The sequence below is a fragment of the Amblyomma mixtum genome, chromosome 3 (assembly GCF_055824585.1).
Source record: "Amblyomma mixtum isolate Tamu chromosome 3, ASM5582458v1, whole genome shotgun sequence".
NCBI lineage: Eukaryota > Metazoa > Arthropoda > Arachnida > Ixodida > Ixodidae > Amblyomma > Amblyomma mixtum.
This window is the reverse complement of record NC_143014.1, coordinates 241,480,356-241,501,719: the sequence shown is the minus strand read 5'-3', so window position 1 is coordinate 241,501,719 and position 21,364 is coordinate 241,480,356. Positions and strand designations below refer to the sequence as shown.

At 44.4% G+C, this 21,364-nt stretch overlaps 1 protein-coding gene and 1 long non-coding RNA gene across 6 annotated transcripts; one reads left to right on the top strand and one right to left on the bottom strand.

Annotated features, from left to right (window-relative positions):
• Positions 1-431: 431 nt before the first annotated feature.
• On the bottom strand, positions 432-11,578 carry LOC149354177 (uncharacterized). 3 transcript variants are annotated; one of them, XM_089583110.1, is made up of 6 exons: positions 11,030-11,578; positions 7,823-7,930; positions 7,186-7,470; positions 6,793-6,897; positions 2,053-2,107; positions 1,883-1,954 (listed from the first exon to the last, which is right to left on the bottom strand). In XM_089583110.1, the coding sequence occupies exons 1-5, from the start codon at positions 11,282-11,284 to the stop codon at positions 2,081-2,083; spliced, it is 780 nt and encodes a 259-aa protein (XP_089439236.1). In that variant the 5' UTR covers positions 11,285-11,578; the 3' UTR covers positions 1,883-1,954; positions 2,053-2,080. The 3 variants fall into 3 exon arrangements, with proteins under 3 accessions (XP_089439234.1, XP_089439235.1, XP_089439236.1); XM_089583108.1 differs by having other exon boundaries at positions 432-6,897; positions 11,030-11,213; positions 11,324-11,578; XM_089583109.1 differs by lacking the exon at positions 2,053-2,107 and having other exon boundaries at positions 435-1,954.
• Positions 11,579-11,656: 78 nt separating this feature from the next.
• Positions 11,657-20,545, top strand: LOC149354176 (uncharacterized). 3 transcript variants are annotated; one of them, XR_016291212.1, is made up of 5 exons: positions 11,657-11,878; positions 11,975-12,032; positions 12,438-12,590; positions 15,644-15,753; positions 16,656-20,545. It is a non-coding gene; the product is annotated as an uncharacterized LOC149354176 (long non-coding RNA). The 3 variants fall into 3 exon arrangements; XR_016291213.1 differs by lacking the exon at positions 15,644-15,753 and having other exon boundaries at positions 11,681-11,878; XR_016291211.1 differs by lacking the exon at positions 15,644-15,753 and having other exon boundaries at positions 11,706-11,878; positions 20,365-20,545.
• The last annotated feature ends 819 nt before the right edge of the window (positions 20,546-21,364 follow it).

Here is a 21,364-nt window from a genome sequence, read left to right as displayed (position 1 = left end):
TCGCATCTCAGTGGAAGCTTGTCGGTGACCCGTGTATGAGTGCACGTTAACGATCCTGAGGTGGTCAGTATACTGTGGCGCCCATAGTCTAGTCGTTTCGGGACGTTAGATGAACCCAACAAATCACGCGACTGCTGGTGTTATCTGTGCTGCTCGTAAGATAGGTAGCTGTGAAGGGCGGCTTGGCTAGTTTGTTTCGTCGTCGCCGTAGACGATATAAATATGCGTCTTTTTTGATAGAACCAAGGAAGTACCCCAAATGTGGTATAAAACATCAATACTGGCGACCCAAATTCCATTCGTCTGCAAAATTTGAGCTCGAACAATTCACTGGTTTAGCTCAAAAAAGCATTACACGGCGCGCCACATATATATGCAAAACTTGTGTGTAATTAAATCAAACCTGTGTGGATGCATGTGGTGTCATACGAACCAAAACGGCAATGTGTTAAGGAGTAAGCAAGACACTTTATTTCAGAGGTAGAATGCACAATTTCGAGAACAAAATGTAACCTATAGAAAACATGAAATATTATGATACATAAGAATAAAATGTATATTATGGGCTCTCATCCTTGGATAGAAGTAAGGTTGAGCTTCCATATCAATACACAGTTCTGAAGTGATTGTAATTGTTACACAATGTAACACAGGTACATATATAAGTATATTCTTTGACTTCCAGTAGCACTTGGGCTGTAGAAGTGTTGTTTGCTTTAATTTTTTTTAAATAAAAACATGCATTATAATGCTTGCGTGATCTTATGAGGGTGTTAAAAACAATAACATTGCTTGCCCGCACTTCTTAGTATGAACTCTTGAACAATACACAACATTTGGAGTTAAGGAACATACAGCCACAGCAGTATACTCTGTATTTAGTAAACAGCATTGTCAGTTCACAAAACAACATGATGACATAAACCAAGATATGAATATGAAGAGTGAGGACACGTAATGACATCTAAAATAAGTTACTATCACCCTCTAAAAAATACACTCCTCGACATGCATTCGAAGCTCTGCATGGTAGTGTGCCATGCATCATATGAAACACAAAGACACTTTGTTCAATCACAACACACACACTTTGCTCAAATAAATTATGTTAATCATATAACACAATTTCCCTAACAACTATTAAGTCAGTGCTTAACAATTAATATTACGTATATTTATTTTTCACTGACCTCAAGACAAGAAGCAGCTGCTATAAAAATGCCTTGACAGCTTGACAGGGCTGATAGCCCATGACTTAAACATGTTACTGCACTAATATTTGTGCCCCATAGCACAGTATTGCCTTTTCAATCAATTTTCACCATAGAAGTGCACGCTAGTAGCATTGACACGTAAATGTATGACTCCATATCCGGTACGCATCGACAGTCACATCATTTCTTACTGCAAATCTCATCGTTTCCTAGGGATCCTGATCGACCGCAACTTATCATGGAGCTCGTATTGCACTCTACTGAAAAAGAAGCTAACATCTATCGCTCATTTTCTCCGATTTCTGGGCGGAAAATCATGGGGCTTGTCGGTCCAGTCAATGCTGGAGTTGTACAGAGCTCTATTTCTGTGATTCTTGCGGTACAGTACACCTGTACTCTCAAACACGCGCAAGACTAACATGCGTGCCCTCCAGACAGTGCAGGATCAGGCCCTTCGCACATGCCTAGGCCTCCCTCGGAGCACATCAACACTGGGAAGCATTGCACTCGCCAAAGACCACCTGATCTCGACTTATATTGTCCTAGACTCCTTGCGAATGCACATACGACACATTTCAAGGATTCCACAGCATCACCTTGCGCCTCTGCCACTGCAGAGACCAAATTCTGCATTTGCAAAGGTGATAGCAACTCACAGTCGTCGATCCCACAACAGTTCACTCTGGCAGCACTACCTCCCTCTCCTCTGTGGTGTACGCGGCTCCAATGTGTGCGCCTTGCTATTCCGGGGATAGCAAAGAAATCAAATTTATCAATGTCAGTCATTAAGCAACTAACACTGTCCATGCTCCACTTCGAATATTGGGACCGTACTCACGTCGATATGGATGGCTCAGTAACCTCTACTAGTTCTGCTTGTGCTGTGGTCGTTCCTGCGCGACGGATTCAAATTCACCAACAAATTTCGCATCGGACTACCTCTACTGGAGTAGAATTGGTCGCACTTCTTGCGTATATCTTACACCAATCACAATCTCACACAGTATATCTCACAACAATCACCTCAAAAATGGGCTGTTTTCTGTGATTCAAAAGCTGCCCTACAATGTCGTCAATCTGCCTTGAGACATAGCGACCATGAGCAACTTGTAGCAGAGATACGATATCTGTACCACCAGGCAATCGAACAGGATCATGAAATCATCTTCCAGTGGGTACCAGGCCATAGCGGCATTGTTGGTAACGCCTTAGCTGACGATGCTGTTCGATCAGCTCACAATACAGCCAACACTGTCCGCATACCACTAACAAGAGCTGACGCAGCAAGACACCTTCAACTACTCGCCTGAAACGTGACTGCACAGTCATGGTCTAACCCTGGAGGTTGGACACCCCGCTCGCACCACTTCGACCACTTGCTTCAACATCATATACCATTCAGCCTCCCCCACGGTGATACTACGCTGTTGTGCCGCCTGTGGCTGGGAGTGGCGTTCACAAATGCCTATTCTGATCTCATCGCAATGGCAGACTCTCCAGCGTGTGAGCAGTGCGGTTGTGATGAAATGATCGGACACCGCCTCTGTGACTGCCCTCGTTTTGAGCAAGAGCGCTGTTTCCTGATTGCTGCTCTGTACCGCTTGGACTCGCGTCCTCGAACACAGTCCAACGTCCTGGGGCCTTGGACACAACCTTCCTCACAAAGGAAAGCGGTGAAAGCACTCCTGAGATTCTTAAGAGACTCGGGATTGTATTCCCGTCTATAATCTTTTAACTTTTCAGTGCGCGCCCTCTGTACCCGTGACATAGTGGTCGCTGGACACTTGGAAAACTCATTTCATTGCTGCTCTTTTTCCTTTTTTCCCGCCGCTGCGGTGGCTCAGTGGCTATGGTGCTCAGCTGCTGACCCAAAAGACCGCGGCGGCTAGAATTTCTTTGGAGGAGAAATTCTAGAGGCCCGTGTACTGTGCGATGTCAGTGCACGTTAAAGAACCCCAGGTGGTCGAAATTTCCGGAGCCCTCCACTACGGCGTCTCTCATAGCCTTAGTCGCTTTGGGATGTTAAACCCCACAAAACCAAAACCAACCTTTTTTCCCCTTTGTTCCCCTCCCCAAGTGTAGGGTAGCCTACTGGGCATCGCCTGGTTAACCTCCCTGTCTTTCCGTCCATTTCTCTCTCTCTCAATCAATTTTTTGACTACTGACCTCTGAATTGTGTCAGCTTTGTGTGCTTTTGTCGAACCTTTTCTAGGTGAAGTCGCTGTGTGGTTGTTTTGGCAAGATAATGCATCCTAATGTCCAGATATTTTTGTACAATTGCCCTCACAAGGTGGGATGAGTGGTTTTCAAGGGGGAGGTTATCAATCATGTGTTCATTAAGAACTCTGAAAAAGTCTTTACCTATAAATGCTGTCATTGTAGCCACTGCAACCTTGTCTGCAAGCCCTCGTGACATTAAAGGAGAACAAGCTATGGCTCGACGCAGTTCCTTCTCACATTGCTGACAGATTTTGAGGACATCGTTTGAAGGGTAGATTAAGCCACCGTGCGATTTCCTTCGAATCAGGGAGTAGGTTTTCTTCTCATGATGTGATGCAGTTAGTGCAGATACACACTCATGACATTTTAGGCTGGCTTGTAGATTCCTTACTACAAATCCAGCAATGTATGCAATTACAACCTCTGCAGTTTCTGAAATTTTGCCTGGATCAGAGCAGTAAGCATGCTCTTCAATAATGCTCGACACTCTTACAACAGAAGGCTCATTTTCTGCTAGGCTTTTGCGAGTGGTGGTCATGTTGATTATTTCTGTTGAAGATGGCCTCACAGATGAGCTCACGTAGAGAATGCTGATGTGCTCAAGTGGAAGGCAGTTTCCACTGGCAACATCTTTTACCTCATTTTGTACTATAAGCCGCTTGAACGCTGCTGCAAACTGCCGGGCAGTTGGGTTATCATTGCAGCGCCCGAATGAACGTATCGCTGCAAAGAACAGTTCAAGATGGTCCTGGCTCAATTTTGAAGTAGGCAGATATGCTAATACTGCATTATCCTGAACTAAATTGGTGTACAAGGAAATAACAGTCTGCATGCAAATTAAAAAGCCAATAAAGCCTGTCTTTCTGTTAGTTTCTGTGATCAGTTTTTTTTGTGCTGGGTCTCGAATAGAGGAAAAGTATTCCTTTGCTTTTTGCAAGTATGTAGTGACAGCAGCCACATTTTCAGGGCACAGGGGCTTTTTCCAGCCTCTTTGTTTCAGGTGTCGTGAATTAAGAATATCAAACACATTGTTCACATACCTTATAAACTCCTCTGTGGCTGCAGAATCGCGCAAGCTTGTTACTTTTAGTGCCCTGCATTCTTCAATAGCATCCGCTACAGATGCGCTGAACACTTGCACTGCTAGCGACACTTTCATTGGCTGAGATTTCCAATTGATGTGGGGTTGCCTCAGTTTGTTTGCCAAATGCAGTCCCTCTGAGTATTGCAACTCATGCAGCTGTTCAATATGTTTCCACATTATTAGGCCTCCATTGGCATTTTCTAAAACTTTTTTGTCACATAGTGTGTTTCTTAGAAGTTTAAGCATGTGGCAGGCATCCAATAGAACAAATATTGGCCGATTTGTGTCAGGGTGAGGAAAAGCTGTGTTCAGGTCTCCCAAGACAAGCTTGCAACCAAGGTTGCGCAGCATAGAAAAATTCGCAGCTGCACCATCGCAAGTTAAACTCACTACATGTGCACCCTTTTCGTGTGCAAGGGAAGTAGCCTGGAGAACTATGTTGCTCCGTTGCTCTCCTCCTAAGCCATCAACAAGGAAGTACCCTAAAGGTAGCTTCCATCTCCCATTGATTGCCACCAGCATAGCAACAAAGGCGTCTTTAGCAACAGGGAAGCTGTCATCATTCACTTCAGTTCCCATGTCCACGTGCCCATGAAACCTCCTGCCATCCCATTCGACATGTCGCCTAATTGCCATTTCATCTACAACCAAGTTGCAGAGTGTAGAATGGCCCAGTTTCGAATTTTCGTCTACTTTCATTCCAAGTGCAGCTAGTGCTTCTTTAGAAAAACCAGGGGATCCATCAACATGCGCAAGCCATTTTGACAATGTCTTTGGATGAGGCAAACATGTGTCGAAAACAGCCCTGACATAGTTATATGCTCTAGGTGAGTAAAAATGCAAAGTCAGTGCAAAAGCTCTTAACTCAGGAGAGTAGGCTATTGAATGCGGTTTTCCCGATTTTTGGACAATGTGATGCATCAGTAAGTTTTCTTTGGAGCCCGCAAGGCTTTGGAGTGCAGCTATGTTTTCCTCAATGAGAATTTTTTTTTTTGAGAGATCATCAATTACATTTGAAAGGCGAGCAACCTTGCGTTGAAGACGGCGCTGTGCTTGCTGCAGTCTTTTTATTTTCTTTTTGCTGGCGACATGGATGGCAGCATAGCGCTTCACCTGACGACGCAGGAATGCCTTTTCAGGGGTATCCTCCATTGCTGGAGGCTGGCAATATATAATAATAATACATGCAAATATAAAAAAATTTCTCATTGCACTTTATTGATGTGTTGAAGACATGATTGTATATATCACTCCAAGTTTCAGTACACAGGCAAAAAACAGCGAGCAATTTTTTTTTTACCACAAAAGCCTGAGCTTATGCAAGGATATGATGGGAATTCAATGATGGCTCAGCCATGAGAACCACTTGGTTTATGAAAGCAAACATTTGAGACTCAAGTACTTCTCACAGAAAGCCTGCTAGGAAAGGTTATGGGCATATTAAAATACAAGAGCAACAGTAATTTGTAAAGCTGTGTTTCTAAGAACTCCAAAATATTCCTTCATAAGTTTACATCTGTCACATTGCTCTTCATAATCAAGCCTGATGAACAAACAAAGCTGTACAGTAGACAGATTAAGACTGGAGGGAATCAGCTTCCAGTAATATTTATACTCGATATAATTTTTGCAGCCAGCGTGCTATCAGAAATTAGAAAGTACTTCCTGCAGTGATCCTTTCAAGAATTTGTAATTGTAGGGGCACTCAGCCTTCCAGGTTTGTTCTTTAGTCTAAATCTGATTTTTGTGTTCAGTGCACACATAGCTTCAGTGAGTTATCTTGAGATAATTTCAAGTTCAGAACAACGGCACATTCCATCGCATTTATATTTAAAGAAATGTGCATCATAAGCGATTGTGGCATGTTTTAAAGGCAAGAGGCATGGTACAAAAAGTATGGGGAGGGAGAACTGCCAAATTTTTTTTCTGCATTTATTTGAACACCTAGGCTTAAAGAATGACTTGATTTATAATGGAAAGCCTCACTGTTGCTTAGGTCTGAACACGTTATAATTACTCTGACAGAGCCATCTATGAATTGTGAAATGCAACCTCAGAAAACCTCCTTCACTTTTCATTAATAAGTTCAAAATCCAGAATGCATTTCATTGCAACTTCAACATGTTACTTCCAACTGAACATTTTCAAAGTACAGTACTGTTCCTGAAGTAGTTATAATGATCCATCCATGTACTAAACAGGGATTACAGGTGTCCCACTGTGTTCCACTTGTTGCTTTGAGTGAACCCAAGTAATGTCTGGTAGCCTTCTCACCATGCCTGCTTTTGATGCTGGCGCTGTGACTGCAACCCTCCTGGCTTGCAGAGATGGTCCTGCTGTGACTTCTACATTTCCATCGCCTTGTCTTTGATCAGCCACCTGGACAAGAACGCACAACTATCGTGAGAACACACAAAAGCAAGTCAACTTTACATTTTCGCTCAGAATGCTACCAAATAAAAAACAAGAGCATGAAGCTGCAGACCGCAGCCTTAAATGAGAACAAGAAAAATAATCTAAAAGTGTAATCTGTTACTTAGGAAATAGAAAGGTTCTTTGCAAAAGTGGGCTGTACTCATTGGACAACTGGCATAGGCAAATAGTGTAGCATACTTCTGCATAATGCAGAAGTGTAAATGAAGCAGTTAAAAACTTTTTTATACTCACTGCCGCTTCGTGATCACTCTGGCTGCGGCCGAAGGGCAGCTGCCTGTGGCAAGGCTTCTTTTGCATCAGAGGGGACACAGGAACTGGTATTTCCTCTTCGGCAGATATGGTTCCTGAAGAATCTGTTTCCCACTCCATCGGTTGTTGTTCCATCTCCTCTGGCAAAACACTGTGTTGCTCTGCAAGCAGCGTATCTTTGTGAACAGCAGCAGTTTTGCCTTCCGAGTCACCCTGCGAGGGACCAGCATTTTCAGCATCACCGCTGGCATCGCATGGATACTGCATCTGCAGCCATAAAAGCAACAGAATCAGCTGATATCAAAGAATTCAGAACTGAACTGTGAGTGCACATTACCATGTTGGTCTCAATATATACCATATAAAACGCATTTGCGAAATCACAAAAAACTGGCCAATCAACTGTAAGCTTGGATGAATTCTCCATGTAATAGTGCTGTCTGAAACACCTCTATATAGAAGGGTCTGCAATATGCTCCCTTATGCATGTATGTTGCACTAATGAAAGTGCATTAAATGTTGTAGTTCTGAGTGTATTGATTAGACGTGTGCAATGTCCTCTGGAGAGACCAGTCGTGATACTTGCTCTCACTAAACGAATTTTCACAGGTGTACTTACTGGTTCATTTGAGGGCTGCTGGCTTGTTTGCATCATATGCTCTTCATGCAAAACTTCTTGTTCACGGGCCGTTGCTGCAGCTGCTCTCGAAGCTTCTACTGTATGTGACTGCATAGAAGAAATAAAACACGTAATAAATATAAGGCAGCACGCTTGCTGTTACGGCATAAAGAAACATGCTTTGATGCGTGCTTCAGAAGTGACATTACACAAAGATGCGGGTTGGTAAATCAGAATTTGGAAAAATTTTTAGAACTGAAAGCTTTCTATATGCAGCATTTTAGAGCTGAGGAACGGCGCGCTTTCAGAGCTAGAATTTATAATCAGGAGCTCATTGGGGCAATCGAACGTTGACGTGGAAACATTCTGGCACATGTAGGTTAGTTTCCAAATCTCTTTGATTGGCAAAGAATGCCAGAAAGCTATGATGTACATTTGAACCCAGTTATATAGAACATGACCATTGCTCGTCGCTTGGGTTTTGTACCCAGAAATTCACAGCAAGTGGACTGATTATCGCAGCAAGTGGACCAAACAGTTTTTTTGCATATCTCTTGTTAACGCAATAAAGTTTCCATTTAAGAAAAAACATGAACAAGTCGTTTTGAGAAACTCCTATACAGTGCTAATTATTGCCCATGAAGCACTACTGCTAACTTTGCTCCTGGCCAAGAGCTACACCAGCAGGGAGCTCGATTTTTTTTAATGCGAAAGCATTTCTTGCCTCATGAGTGGCGTGCACAGGATGTCACCGTGAGCTGTGGACGGGAAGTGTGGACAGAGCTTGTCCTCATCAAATGTCGGTAATCCAGTAAGAGTGTAATTTTGATTTTTAATGATTAATGATTGAATGGAAAGTTTAAATGACTCAATTACAAAATAAAATAATTTTATTAAATAATGAGGCAATTAATTTCTACAGTTCAGTGGGTACTTGACAAAATTTGTGAATTGCTAGTATTTTCTTCAGAATTGAATGAGCCATAAAATTAATAGCGAAATTATTTGATGTATAATTATAAAACTAATAATCAATGCTTTTAAATTATTAATCAATTATTAATTAATTTATAATCAATGGAACTGCTTGATCACTTAATTACCATCAGCGATTAATTACATTGCTAAGTAACAGAGGAGGCAACGGAACTCGAAATGATTTCGCATTTCCGCACGTAAGGTAGTGGTAGTGCTCATATGTCTTATGGAATCGCTGGTGTATGCGTGCGCCGGAGGCTATAACTGATGCGACTGACAAAAATGTCCCAACTTTTTTTTTGTTGCGCTTGCTTCTATAAAGCGCGCCCTTTCTTGGTCTTCGGGCGAAAAGCGACATCAAAGCCCACGTACGACGGCGCAGCAAGTCCGAATTGGTACGCGAGCGCCTGGAGCTGTGCATGTTTGCTGCAACTGAATTTTGTGTCCACGGACGTTCTCATACTCAGCGCAGCAGCATCAATCGCAGCGTCGTTATTCGTATTAAAGGAGTGTTCGTTACGTACCGTACGTTATCAGCTTCGGCTAGTATGCTGCACATGTAAGCTGCCGCCATATGTTTGCGCGTATGTGGGAGGTCTTTAACAAATACTGCCATCATACTTAAATGCAATCTTTGACTAACGTAGGCTAGGTCTAATCGACGGCCGTATCAGGGCCGAGGAAGTGAGATAACACCTCATAACGAGAAGCGGCGTATGGGCCGGGTGGGGGGAAGGGGTAAGGAAAACAGGAAAATACAAGTAACAGAACCAGAAGCGTGTCACTGCTACTCCGTAAGAAATAACCATCCTAGAAGGCCGGCATACTCGCAGACCTTAACGCTACAGCCATGGGCGAGGGTTACGTTTCAAAACTTTCCTCGTCCGCTAGCGCGCGCGCGCGCGCGCACGCACACACACACACACACACAAACACACAAAATGCTAGGCAACGAAGCGGGCTGACTTTGCCTGTCAAAAGGCCAGCCGTTGAAGAGATAGCATATCGCTTTTCGTGATGGAAGCCAACAGTGGGGGTTCCTCATGGGGAGGATTATCGGTCTCAACCCGGACGCGCTTTATTGGCCCATTGGCCTTCGAAATTATCCAAAGCGAAGATCGGCGCCCTGCGGAAACAACGCTAAAGGAAGGGTTTTACAGCAGCACAGGAAAGAACCTTTGAGAGCTTGGAGGCTTTTCAGTGACATGTGATTCAATGCAGTTGCCGACAGGCATACAGGCTGAGGAGGCACATATACAGGCGCGGACAAGTAAACGGAGCACGCAAAACTGTCTTCGAATATAATTAAAATTTCCAGCAGTGGTACGCGCATGCTGGTGGCGGAGGTTGGTGGGCTTTCTTGTAGACAAACAACGCTTCTTCATCACCAATGGAGAAAGCGTGATTGCACTTCGAGTGCTCCGTTTACTTATGGCCGCGCCTGTATACATTGCTCGCTGCAGTGGCTCAGGTGCTCGGATGACCCCATGGCTGACCCCCGTATTCGATATCCCGGCAGCGGTGGTCGAATTTCGATGGAGGCGAAATTCTAGAGGCCCGTGTACTGTGCGATATGTCAGTGCACGTTAAAGAACCCCAGGTGGTCGATTTTTCCTGGGCCCTTCGCTACACGGCGTCTCTCATAGCCTGAGCCGCTTTAAGAGCAAAGGATAGTTGAGTGCAGCAAACGATCGCGTGGGAGCCTGCAAAAAATTGAAAACTGGTTTGGAGAAAATTTAGGAAATGGCGCAGTAGTATTAACTCTCTCAGTTACCAAACCAAACCAACACTCAAGTTCAGTTTAGCAAAATGATTATGATAGATGAAACTGGTTTCACACCGATATTACCATGTCCATTAATTGTAAACCCGTATTTGGGAACTAGCGTATTCGTGCAATATGACAGAGCAGATCGATAATGCTGTATAGATTTTAAGCTTGGCATGACAGCTAGTATATGCGATGAGCTTTACTTTAAATTGTCATGACATATATATAGCCACGAACGGTGGTCGGCAGACCTCCTCCAGGCTGGTGTCAAGTTCTGTCGCGATAGTTCCGAGAGTGCTATTGCAGTCCTGCACATACTTTATAGGAGCATTCACTCTCACTGAAATATTAGGGTGACTAAGCACGCAAAGATGCCGTCCTGCAGTTATGCAGACAGTCAGCTAATCGCTAAAAACTCCTGCTGTTAATTTATAATAATATACACGCATGCTACTTACTGAAGTAAGCGAAAGCGATGGCACAGCACTTTCTGTCAGGCGGCGAAGATGGCCTGTCGCAGGCTTGAAGTCTTCTGCACCAAAATGCAGGGAGCATACAACGCTCCATTTTGTCGGTAACCAATTATCTGAACGTTGCAGTGCGTCAGTCCACCGTTTTCTGGCTGCAGGGTCATTCGGAAACCTGTCGCGCAATATTGAAAAAAAAAAAAAAATTGCCCATTCGGCTCTTTTCCATGCAGAGCCACAGCGCATATTTTCATCGCTAGTACCATTGAAGAAATATTCACTCACCTATGGAACGAAACCTCCGAACAAACGATTTCTGTGCGGCTCCTGCACCCGGGCACGCAGCACTTCATGATGCAGCGCCTGCCTGAGCGCTTTCAGTTTCGGTAGATGGTTTCAGTTTCGCCGCTCGCGCGCGCGGCGGTGATAAAGATCACCGCACGCCATCACGTGATATGGTCACGGGGGGACCGACTCGCTTTTTTTTGCATGCTTTTTACTTTTTATTACCCGGCTTCAAGGTTCTCGCCGGACGCTCCCTCCTCAGTTTTTTTTCCTCCATGGCTCAAAGCCGGTAGTAGCTTGGCTGTCCTTGTCTGAATATTTTGGAAGTGTCTCCTGCGACCCGGTCGCAATAACGCAAGCGTTATTTTCACCCGTGACGTCGCATCCGGTTTGAAAAATGACGCCACGTCCGGCCATTTTTTTGTTGTTTTTGTCATGTTTGAGCCGAGCTACAGCCGAGCCGAGCATTGCTTGCAGTAGGAGAATGGACGGACGGTGGGAGCTACGCGCGCTCGTGTTGCCCGTGAGCAATTTCTCTGTTCTTCCTGTCTTTTGGTATGTATGTACTGTATGTATTGAGTGATTGCCCGTTATATGGCATTCGGCATTTCATTTTGAACTTCCTTGCGCCCGAATATTTTGTGTTTGCAGATCACCCAGGACTAGCACTGAGCCCGCTTGCCCGGCAGTGGACACAAAGGCCCTAAAGGTGAGACTCGTCTGTTTTATCCTGAGTTCTGCTCAAAAGCTCAGTGCAGTTCGACAGAAGAGAATATGCGCTGAGTATGTTTTTGTACCTTTTGTCAGCCCGGCCAAACGTAACTTTTGGTCATGTAAAACAGGCATGGTTAGCCTGCGCCCGAAAAAAAAGGCGGGAAACTTTTGACAACAGTCCGTTTATGCGGTGAGTTTTGTGCGCGGTCCGATTTTTTGTGCCCCCGCTAATAGGAAAGTGTATAGATTACTGATTTAATGGTTCATTTTACAGTTGTGTTGCTGTTTATCCATACGAGCCGCTTTCCGAAACAAGGGCACTAATTGCGGCGAGATAAGCGATTACGCTTTGGTGTCTGCAGCGCGTAAACATGTTCTTTTAAATTTATTTCCATTTCAGAAAACGGCACTTGAAAAACCGAAATGCAGTTTACTTGTATGCACGGACCTTTCCGATTCCTGCATCGAGTCCGGCGTTCTCTTGCTGGCGCAGAGGCTGAACAAAATGGGACGATAGAATGCGGAAGCAGCAAAGGCTTTAAGGCGCCACTAGGTGAGCTCTCCACCTCCTGTGAATTTTAAAACTAGTGCTGTGCCACCTGCACTGAGCTTCAGTATTACACGGGGAAGGTGATTGGACCCACGTAGCTAACTAGCATGGAGCGTATGAGGCTACTGGAAAAGCAAGCTTTCTTTTATTAAGAGCTTATTACAGGTGATACTGCAAAGAGTCCTTAAGAAGGGGAACATTGTGGACAAAGTGCTTGATGTCCTTTGATATTTTGGAAGCTTGTGAGTTGCATAAAGCTCACAAGGCACTGTTGCAGTGTGTGACAGGTCATTGTGGTAATGATGATTATGTGGCCATTTGCTTTGCACGGGTGAGTGGCAGTTTTTCGCCCTGGCTGTCAAGTAGAAAGAAAAAACAAAAAGAAAATGTGGGAACATTAACTCTTAATGTGGCTTTCACCTGCAGACACCAGGTTAACAAAGCCTGCCCGTATAGTGAACAAAGCAACTCTGCTGTTACGGATCTAGCAAATTATAATTTTGAAAGTGGGCCTCCTGCTGTGAAACCGGGAACGTTTGTGCCCCTAGAGACAAGCAGAGGCGAGAAGCCATAGGCGAATGTAGGTAGGACAGGTAGCTGAACGAGGGAGTAGTTCCCATATTTGAAGAACACATGGAAAGACAAGGACGAGGCGTTGTTTGTGTTGTTCCTTCTATGTTTGTCTCTTTTTTTTCCCCCACAAGTTAAAAGTCGATATTTGTTGTAGTTTCACTTTTTGAGACAGCCAAAAGATAGAGCACAGGGATGACTCACACAGCATTAGTGTTTTCGTTTCGTTCCTACTGTTTTGTGTACTTGCACCTCTTGACCTCAAATGCGGCATTGTCATGATCTTACGTGGCGCTATGCTGATAAAGGATTTGTGCGGCACACCTATGGGTGTGTGGCGTTCAGGTTCAAGCACCAACATAGGGCTTCCAGTGCAGCAGGAATTATGAGAGGAAAAAAAGCCTCAAAGATGGGGATGGGCAGTTTAGCTCTTCGGTTTGCTTTTTGTGAAAAATTCTGTGGCAGGAGGTTACATGTCAGCCCACCCCTTATGTAATGCTGCCTTTGGGCCGTTGAGGTACAGATAAACTGATAAATAAACAACAAAAAGTAGTTTCTGTTCAAACAGTATAATTTGCAGCTTTGGTGGAGGATTTTCTGTGGCCCCTTCAGGGAGTGTTTACCCAGAAATTGTAGTTATTCCTTAATGCCTCTTGGTCCGAAGAACCAAACAGTAATCAATTGCCCTCATGCCTCTTGATGAGGGAATCTGAGTGGTTGAAATGATAATTTACCATAGCTGTAAACAGTAATGGCTGGGTGTATCGCCGGAGAGAACTGAAGTCATCTACTGGACTGAGTGGTAAGAATTTCGGGTTGGTTAAAGCACAGATGGCTTAACATCATATCGCCAGATCTTGCACTGTTGGCGTGTGTGATTGTTGCGGTATATGTGGCTGGTGAGCTGTCAGCTTGGGTGTGACAAAAGTTGTAAGCTCAGCCAGACATGCCTGTGCTGTTTGAGCTCTGGGCAAGAGCTTTGTGCGAGGCCACTGCACTGTGTCCCTGTTGTACATTTGGCTTTTGTGGTGCTCCAACTTCCTCCTTCCCCCACCTTTGCTCGGAATGTCGCCATGGGAGTGAGAGAAATTGGTGTGATGTAATTAGAGCAGTGGCATGGCCATAAGATCCATCCGCACAGTACCACTTATAGGTTGCTTGCTGGTTTGGCACCGCGGTCAGGATTGAGGTGAGTTGTGAGTGGGCCACAATGGAAAATGACATTAGACCAGCAGCAAACATGGCACCAATGGTGGAGAGCAAACTTTGATCTCTGTGTTGCCATTGTTGTCAAAGTTATCTGTGAGGCCATCAAGGGCAGCACCTGTTCTGAATGCATCGCATAGCAGTAGATCAGAACTTCACTTTTACACTTGGGTCATGGGCCTCACTGCAGGAGGTGTATCAGTCAGTTCAGATTTCACATTGAAACGCATCAAATTCAGCAACCTTACTAGTCATAAGTACAGTGAAACCTCATTAAGGTGTACCTCGTAGCACTGCAGAAAAACTATGTGCAAAGCGGCAATATGCCCAAACTGAAAGCGGCCTGAATATATCCACTTACCTGATAAAAAATGATTCCTGATCAATTTTTTAAAATGTGCACACGAAACCTTTTAACTGCATAGCTACCGTTCAGCCTCGAATGTGGCTTGAGCAGGGTATGTAATCCTAAGGCAAAATAACCGCTGGTCCTTAAGGGTCCTTAAAGAAGGCAAGCATAGCAGGGGGCGGCAGAAAGGTACATGGGCGGATAAGATTAAGCAGTTTGCCGGGATACGGCCGCAGCTGGCGAAGGACAGGGTTAATTGTAGAGACATGGGAGAGGCCTTTGCCCTGCAGTGGGCGTAGTCAGGCTGATGATGATGATGACACTGCCATCCTGCTGCAGAACATCTGCAAAGAGCCCTTCACAGGCAGCGTGGCTGTCAATACTGAGAGCTTCGCCCTGATGTGACACACTGCAGCTTATTTAATTTGGGAAGCACGCTATCCATGACAGCGTTGGTAATATGAGAACGCAATGAGAAGGGGCTGGACCACAGCTGCACAGTGGCGCAGGTCAGCCGGCAACGCAGCAATGATAGGTGCGGCGCATGGAGGAAAACTGAAATCTGCTGCAGAAAGCCCAAGTCATGTGACAGCGATTAGCAGTAGCTATAGCAGTGGCACATCTGCATGGCTAGGGTCGTGGCTTCTCGTACACCAGCACCTGCAAACAGGTTAGTGACGAGCCTCGGGTGTGGTGGGGACAGGCTGGCACCCCCCTTTCCTTACAATGGGAGGGAAAAGTTCTCTCTTTCCAGATGCGTCAAGCAGCTGCAAGTAGGCTAGGCATGTCAGCAACATGTCTTATTATGTCAGTGTGGCGTATGCATTAAAGCACTCATGAACTTTCCTTTTAAATAATATGCATTTTAAAAAAACTGTGCAGCCAGTAGTTTTTTAAACTTTGGCATATCCGTATCTTTACCTTCTCTCAGTATTGGTCACTGGCTACAAAACTGGAAAACTGCTCCTATGGAATTTTGGCTTGCGACAAAGACTGCTCCAAAATGCTCGTGGCCATTCCCTCCTCTGCACATGCTGTGTGGTGTGTAATATTCATTGTTCCCATGGGCATTGTCACATATGGCCAGCTGGGTGGTGTGTATCGTTTGCATAAGGACTTAAGGGCACTGAGAAATTCCCTAGGCAGCCGCTTGGCCACCCACTGATTTCAACGTGATTGCACTCTGCTTTTCAATGAATGCTAAATCCTGACGTGATGGTGTCTGCAAATTTTTTTGCCACATTCCCCCCCTTTCTTTGTCTCCTTTTATTATTTTTTTCTTGGATGTTGCAAGTGCTGTTTTATGCAAGAAGCTTGAATTAGGAGCTTCGAAAAATTTGATTGCTGGTCTGCACGTGATTGTCTCCATGTCCAGGTTTTGCGCCATTTCCTAATCCCTGGCATTTATTGGTACTTTCACTTCTTTAAAAGTTTTGTGTGTGTGTGTGTGCTGGCACAAATTTTGGAAAGCTCTTTTTCTAGCGCTTGCAAGTTCTTTCCATATTTTCGTTTTTCATGGGGCTGGAGCTTCATGGCACATCCAGTCCATCAACTATTCCTTTGCATTTTCAGATACTTTGTCCCATTGCATTTGTGTAGTGTGGAGGAGCCGCCGCTGCTCTTAGGATGCTTTGTCTCCTTGCTTTTTTTCATAGCCTTCTCCGCAGTGCTCAGGTGCATTTGGGCAAAGTATCGAAAAATGATGACTAGCTTGGCTGGCATTTCCTCTTAGTCAATGAATGCACCATGCCGTCAGAATTTGACGAAATTATGGACATGTACACCGGGGAATCGTTTCAGAAAGTTATCCAGGATTTATATTGTGAAGAAATATAGTGTAACTTGCATAATTTTTGGGTTTGTTATACGGCAGATTACACGAACCAAGAACAGAATAGCAAGGTTCTACTATATTTCTCTGAAGGGCTGTGATGGCTTTACAGGGTGTGTAGCAACCTTGAACCATCAGGGGAATTTTCTTTACCTGTAAAAATGAGTGAATTGGGAGGAATACGATCAAGAAAGTGGCCAAGTTGGAAAAAAGGACTGACTGAAATTAACGCAGTGGTCTGCCGCAAGTTTCAACGGTACTGTGAGTGCCCAGCACACAGTCTGTTCACATTGGCGTGGCATATTTTTGCTTCTAACACGTATGAGGCATGGCAGCCTGTCTGTTCTGGGTGCCTTTTTCTTGTCATCCATGATGTGAGCATTGTATATACTGGTTCATTCTGTACAGGTTCCCGGACTCAAGAGTAAATTTGGGCTGGTGCATATGGATAGACATAGCTGCATTCAAAAGTATTTTCTGTGGAATAAGCCGTAGTCGTAGCGATGTGCAGAGTTCATGCACTTTCAGTGTACTCATGCAAGGAGCCACGCCACCCTAGCGTGGCATCAAAATCAATCTGAAAATCTTGCTCTCAGGCCTCATCAATCTTGTGGGCCATTGCAGAAACAAACAAATAGAGGCTAGTTTCTCTGCAGTTCGAGCTGTGATAAGGTCATAGGAAGCTGATATTTTTTATGGAAATCTCTTGGTGCTTGTCCCATGGCATTGCTGCTGTCGAAAGGGATGCCAGTGTGAGCACAGGGTGCCTTCATTGGAAAGGCAGGAAATGGCAGTACTTTTCACTGATTTAAAAACCAACCTTTGAAAGCCTGAAATAATCTCTGGCAGTACAATGATAAGTTTATGAATCCCCTGAAAGCATGCGGAGTGTTTCGTTTAGATAATTTTCCAGCATTTTCTCAAAGTGGTGCTCTTTGTTTCTTCTGTAAAAGCACATATGGCCACCACTCTTATGAACCATTAAAAGAGAGCAGAAACTTGTGAGCATAATTTTAAGAAACTTCCAAATCTAAGAGCCCAGACCACTGAGGCACTTTTCGTCAGGTGAGAAGGAAAACAGCTGCCAAAATTGCTGCACAGATTCCAAATTGAAATCTGCCAGCATCTGTGGGCCCGTTATGGCTAGGGATTCCAGTGTGGTGAAACCCATACACAAAAGTTAAGCGGGCCATGTCCCGTCAAGAATGGTGCATCTGGGACAGCATTTCACGGTTGGATCTGTCTCTAGGTGTCACGAGGCAGCATGGAAGACGTAGTCTTGTTAAAGCTCTCAATCGCGTTGTGGCTTGAGCTGCTGTTCATTGATTTTTCGTGGAATCTTTTGTTTCTCAGCAGTGTGCCACATCACGTCATGCGCCTTTTCAGTGTGAACTGCGACAAGAGCATCTCCACTTGCCACCTTACAAATTCAAGCTGTCAGGCTTTTCCCTGCACACAGTTATGCTTTAGGCAAATTTTACCATTCTACATGATTTCCTCTCATTCACTGAGATGCTTAGTAAGCATTAGGATGTGATAAATTATGAGAAGTAAAATATTGGTGTAGAATATTCCGTTTCATTGCTGCATTTTGAGGAAACATGTTTTTATTGTAATTTTAACTATCTGTATTGATATCTGAACTACTCTAGAATATTCAGTTGCATTTGCTGTGAATTTTATTGCTGTTATCTGCTTCAAAATGAAAAAATTGATGTTGCCACGCACTTGGTAGAGAACATCAAATGCTGGGAAGAATAAAGAAAAGGGTAGCCACCTATAGTAAAGAGATGGACTTCGTAAAAGGAGCTTTCTCAAACAGGGGAAGCAAATCTCTTTTCAATGCAGCTTTTGCAGCTTCATTAATTTTTTTCTGTGAATTGATCACGTATACTGTCCATTATTATCGCCACTATGTTTCTCGCTTCGGCCATCGGGAATTCAAAATGAGTAGCTTGCTGGACACCCAGTTTTAATTTTCTTTGTTGAATGCTTCAGCTTGCCTAGATAGCATATTTAACTCAGGAATGCATTTAACGGCTACATTTTAGTCTTTTTGTCCGCAGATTTTTGTTATTCTGTGCACACCGCAAGGAAACTCGACTGTGTAAACCATGCGGAAAGATATTTGTTTGAGTGGGATTAGATTCTTATTTTATGTGCAATGTGGATAGCAGCAATGCACTGCACTGGGAGCATTTCATCCAATGCAAGCAGATGCTGCTTTCAGTTGGCATCTAGATCACAAGGGCTTATCCAAGCTGCAACGGGAACAGGAGCATTGCTGAGAACTAGGTCTAATTTCATACATAGCAAAGCGCAAGGAAAGCAAATATTTATTTTAAAAATGCATTGTACAAAACAAATTTTATCTGCTTGTGAATGCGCAATATACTCGCAAGATCACCAAAAAGACTCCCAGAAATTGTTGCACCCTTTTATCCTTTTGGAATGGGCAGAGTGTTCCAAAGCGGCCGCCGCGGTGGCTCAGTGGCTATGGTGCTCGGCTGCTGGCCCGAAAGACGCGGGTTCGATCCCGGCCGCGGCGGCTGAATTTCTTTGGAGGAGAAATTCGAGGCCCGTGTACTGTGCGATGTCAGTGCACGTTAAAGAACCCCAGGTGGTCGAAATTTCCGGAGCCCTCCACTACGGCGTCTCTCATAGCCTTAGTCGCTTTGGGACGTTAAACCGCATAAACCAAACCAAACCAGAGTGTTCCAAAGCTAAATACAATGCTGAAATCACGTATTCGGACTGAGATCGTCCAAAGTGAGCTGCTTGGTTTCAGAACTCGACGTTGCTCCTCACCCGCTTGGCTTTGCTAATTATATTGTAGTACCGGCCGGCAATTCGAAAAGCCCTGCTATGCACAGCATGTGTACGAGCAGACGACGCAGCAGTCCCTTTGTCTACTTTTGGAGCCCGCGTGACCAGGGTTGATGCTCTTGGGAGTGACGTCATAACACACCCCGGCACTCAGAAAGCGAAAGCGCTCAGTATAAGTAGCACGGTAATAAATTATTTATAGTGCATATATGAATCGTGCAGCATGTGTCATGTATATGTGCCCTGGGGCAATGCAATATTTGAAACAAAGACGCCAACCAAAAATTTGTTGTCCCCCATTTTAAGATTTTGTGTTTAGTATATGGAGCTTTTGACCTCCTGTGTGCCAGCGTCGGAAGCTGCAAAAGGAAATGCGGCAGTGTTGTGGGTTGGCCAAGCTTAACTGCCAAGACTTGAAACCTGATAATTTCATTCTCTTAATTAGTACTGGTCTGACCCAGTGAAAACCTTCCGTTGTTTGTCTTGACTATTGTCATTCTCTCTTGAGCTCTGTGCACACTTCTTTTTGTGTGTGGTTCTTCCAGCACATCTTCAACTATGTTGCTTTTATCCTTTTTTTTTTAAGGTCTTTCAAATGTCCATGCACAAGGCCACTACAGGAGTGCGTAGGCTGCTGCGATAAACTGTTGGGAGATGTTTAACAGTACCTTTTCCTGGGCTAGTTGGTGTGACATTGTGTTCACGAAAGTAAAAACAGTGCTAAATTCTACACAAACCACACAGACTGCAGTGCCTATCTTGTCCGTCTCTCTGTGTGGTTTGTGTAGAATTTAGCACTGTTTTTACTTTCCTGAACACAATTGGGGGATGTTCTTATCTTTTTCTCTCTTGCATACATTCCATTTTTTTTTGTGTGTGTGCATTTGTTTGTGGGTTTCTCCTGGTGGTTTATTAGTTGCATTTTACTTTTCTGAGCTTGCCCACTTTTGTTTTCTCTTTTCATGGCATCCAACCCTGCATATGGCTGACACTAGGGGAGGGACTGCAGCAACCGACCTTGCATGACGCAGCATTCTCTGGTCCAAGGCACCTATTCATCGTTCCAGGCTACTGGCTCAAGAACATGCTCACAAGTCTGCACCTTGGCCTACAAGCAGAATGACAATATACCCATTGCTGCCAGAACTGCTGTGCCAAATAAAGTATTCCTACCAACGTGCCTTGTCGGTGATTAATGAAGCATATGAATAGATTACTAACAACTTGGTTGGCCCTATAGAAAAATCATGTTACAAAACAGTCGGTTGAGACCGTACCCAGCCTCCACATTGTTTCCTGTGCAGAGCCGCATATTGCCTTTCTGTTTATGCCCCTGCAGCAGAAAATGCTGCACAAAGTTAATGAGGAAAAGAAATTTCACTGACAAGCTGCTCTGAGACTACTGCTAGAAGGGTACTGAAGCCCCGTGAAAATGTAGATCAGGTAATGAATGTTCGTGGGTGCTGCACGTGTACTTTCGATGCACAGGAGGGGCCAGTTTCAACTTTCTTTTACAGGTAGGTAGCACCTTTTCTGATTGCACCATCCCTTGATGTGGGATGCTTCTGCCTATACCACCACCTCATTCAGCACTGACAGTGCTAGGAAAGCTCTTGCTGAATATTGTAATCTGGGTGCTTTTAACTGAATGGTCTTTGTAGGTATTTCAAAAAGGCTAGGCAACCATCCTAGCACTACTGGGGTTCCAACCCACTGCAAACTAGGCAGATTCTGTAGCGCTTGGCTCTCGCTGGCAGTTAGTGAAATTGGTATCTCCCTAAACTGCACTCTGAAAGAGCATAAAGGAAACTCTTCCACGGTAATTCATGCCATGCAACATGACATGGAAAACATCTCGTGGCTAGTTCATCCATTGTTTTCAGGTTCAAGACATTTGCCAATTTCTATACGGTAGCTTCAGTCTGTTGCAAACTACATTTCTCTTGAAGGCAATTTTTGAGCAGGAATTGGGTTTCACCCAGTTTTCATGGTGAT